This window comes from Etheostoma spectabile, chromosome 9, assembly GCF_008692095.1.
Source record: "Etheostoma spectabile isolate EspeVRDwgs_2016 chromosome 9, UIUC_Espe_1.0, whole genome shotgun sequence".
NCBI lineage: Eukaryota > Metazoa > Chordata > Actinopteri > Perciformes > Percidae > Etheostoma > Etheostoma spectabile.
In genome coordinates this window covers 33,456,528-33,459,841 of record NC_045741.1, presented here as the reverse complement: position 1 = coordinate 33,459,841, position 3,314 = coordinate 33,456,528, and the positions used below count along the sequence as shown (strand labels likewise).

Here is a 3,314-nt window from a genome sequence, read left to right as displayed (position 1 = left end):
ATTTGTAGTGGCTCAGATGAGGGGTCATAAAAGAAATTATGAATGGAAGTGGAGTTATTAAATAAGAGTTATTTTTGTGTTTTGTCTCGAAATCTAAAATCTTAGAGTGACCCCATCTCGGCTCTTCTACCTGTTCTGTACGTAGCTGGTAGCCCACGTTGTGATAAGTTGTCCTATTTAGAGCAGTGGTAATCCGGATCTGGTAATCTTGAAAACTGTGTATCTGGATCAGGGTGATCCGGTCCAATGTTGCTTTGAAAAACCGGCATAAAAGTAAGACGGATTACCTGATCCTGAGTAGCAAAAAATGGGATTTCCAAATCCGAATAATTTTGATCCAGATTTAATATGTGTCTACAGCGAGACACGCGATCAGCATCGTGATATCATGACTTTGCATAAACATACATGCCCACTTTCTTAAGCCAAGTGGCGTGTAAACGATTAAAGATTTTTATAGGCATTGATAGCTCAACATACACAGCTTTGAATCTTCATGTATGTACAGTCAAAATGTTGGAATAATTACTTATCAAAGAATGGAGTTCTCTCAAAGTTTAATTTTACTTGCAAGTGGAGTCAGTTTTAAAGGACAGAAAAATGGCTGAAGATAGTCTTTAACAGATTTTTATAGGACAAAAGAAGAAACTTTCTTAAATCCGGTTAGGCTCCACACGCGCTCTGTCCTCAGGGGCATTCTGTCTTAACCTTAAAAAAAATGGGATTTCCAAATCCGAATAATTTTGATCCAGATTTAATATTTTGAACAACTGGCCCTATGAGACCGAGGACTGATTGGCGGTAACACCAAATTCTGTGACCATCGTATCTTGTGACTGTAGGGGGCGCTGTTGCCTCTGGGCAGGTTGAGCTTACTCACACAGACGAACTCGTCACGAGTCTGTGACGTCATCATCTAAAACTGCAGGCTGTTCATAATGAAGGTTCAGCCCCGAGAGTTTAAAAATGTGTTTTTTCACTTGATATACATACAGACATGAGACATAGGCTGTGTTGCAGTTTGAATGACTAGTGTCTAATCGTAAATCTAAATAAAGAAACTAAGATATGTGTTTCTGTGTGTGTGTTGTGTTTATTCCGTTGGCCCCTAATAAACATCACAGAGTAGACTTTATCACGAGGATGCGGCTGAAATAAATAATAATAAAACTACGTCAGCAGCATGAGGCTGTTACCTAATCTACAAGAGCTGTGGGAGGAAATGATCAATAACCAAGTAATACTTTGAGTGTGAACTCATTGTGAATTGTCCCCGTAAACAAATTCATATATATTTGAACATTTCAAAATTCACCTGTCACAGCAACCAAACCATCACAGGTGACTCATTTTATCTTCATACTTTATGTATAGACAGTAAAAAAAATAACTTTGGTCAACATCACATATTTTGACAGCTGTTGTCAGAGTATGTGACCCCTTTGTGCCTTAGACCAGATGTTGACCAGAGTGGTTATTGTTTCTGGTCTCTATACACATGAAGATAAGACAAGTCACCTGGAATGGTTTGGCTGTTGTTACGGGGGATTTCTGCCAAGTTACAGTAGGGTCACATATTCTGACAACAGCTGTCAGAATATGTGACCCCTTGTGCCAGTGGCAACAGCGCCCCCTACAGTCACAAACTACGATGGTCACAGAATTTGGTGTTACAGCGGTACTGAGAATGTGGGCTACCCTACACCACCATCACAGGGACTACTATGCTGGAGGGTCCAGCCACGTGTATGGCTCATCTATAAACAACCAGCGCATTGAGTCCTGGGGGTCTGTATTTAAGCATCGCTAAGCAGCAAAATGACACTGCCTTTAAAGTGGTAAATGCTAGATCAGATCCACTAGATGTGTCGACGTGGTTAGGTTCTGGGCATGGGGAGTGGGGATTGGTTTGGTTTAGGGTAAGAAGAACAGGGTAGGCTCTCAATCAGCCCTGGACTGCACCCCTTTCCTCCAGTGGTGAGTCCCCAAAACCACAAAGCTAGACACAGTTTGCTAGAAACATTTCGGCCCAGTGGACCATCCAGAAGAACAAGGGAAAGGTGTGAGTACAAAGACCGAACTAGTACCCGTTCAAACCTGCATCCCAATAAATCTCACTGGAAATAAGCCGTTGTTTTTTTTAAATAAATACCATAAAATAACTACAGTGTGTGTGTAAAATAAACATGGACAAATGTACATAAGCACAAGGGACAAGTGGTGAGTGCCCACTTTGTCAAATATACGTGTGTGTTTCTGTATATGTGTGTGTGTGTGTGTGTATATATATATATATATATATGTGTGTATGTGTGTGCGTGTTTGTATGTATGTACTGTATGTGTGTGTGTGTATATATAGTTTAGCCTATATACTGTATGTATAAAGTTTGTATAGCATGTATATAGGTGCCTGTATATGTATGTATGTATGTATGTATATATATATATATATATATATATGTATATATATATTTATATATATATATATATATACATATATATATATATAATATCATAGGTATTACTGGCTCAGTTTGTGAACTTGTAAATGTTTTGAACGATGAACTGAATCTATTCTTTCATAGCTCACCTGCCCTGTGTTTTTTCGTTGTTAACCAGTGTTTTTCGTTGTAAACCTGTGTTTTTCGTTGTTAACCTGTGGTTGCTGTTGTCATAGTTTCCTTGAGACCAGGATGTGGGTGAAGTTTTGGCTGAAACTGAGCAGAACGAAGACGACGTCAGCGCGGGATGGAGCTCACCTCGCTCTGCCTCGTACTCAGTAAGAAATCTCTCTTCTCTCAAAACATATTCACCTTTCTTTCTTTTTCTGGTTTTCCTCTGTTCATTCAACCGTTGTTTCATGTTGTTCTTCAATTACAATAGATTAGATCAGATTGGTTTAGATTAGATTAGATTAAATTAGATTAGATTGGATTGGATTAGATTAGATTCATCTTTATGTACAGGTACCCAGACCACAAAACTAGAGAAGAAGTGAAGGAAAAACAGTAAAGTGCAGATTAACCCTTGACATCTCAGTTAATACTAAGTAATGTAACTAGTTACCCACCTTTTCTGTAGTTAATGTTAAAAAAAATAGAAAAATACTCAACTTACGTGTGGAAAGTGATGACCGCCTACTGGGTCTCTTTGGTCCTTCTGTGTGTATGTGTGTGGAAGCACGAGAGACACAAAACAACCCCCCAAATCCCCCCAAAAAGGGATTTTTTTCATAATATGGGCACTTTAACCCTGGTGTTTTCTTCATTTTTGGGACCTTCTTGTGTCCCTCGGGTCAAACTGACCCGGGAC

General features: G+C 39.2%; 1 protein-coding gene across 1 annotated transcript in view; it reads left to right on the top strand.

The window, feature by feature from the left end:
• The first annotated feature begins 2,620 nt into the window (after window positions 1-2,620).
• Window positions 2,621-3,314, top strand: part of LOC116696239 (Fc receptor-like protein 5) — a 19,563-nt gene continuing 18,869 nt past the window's right edge. Inside the window, exon 1 of the mRNA XM_032527069.1 lies at window positions 2,621-2,781. Coding sequence (XP_032382960.1) covers window positions 2,751-2,781 — 31 coding nt within the window. The 5' untranslated portion in view covers window positions 2,621-2,750. The remainder of the gene's footprint in view (window positions 2,782-3,314) is intronic.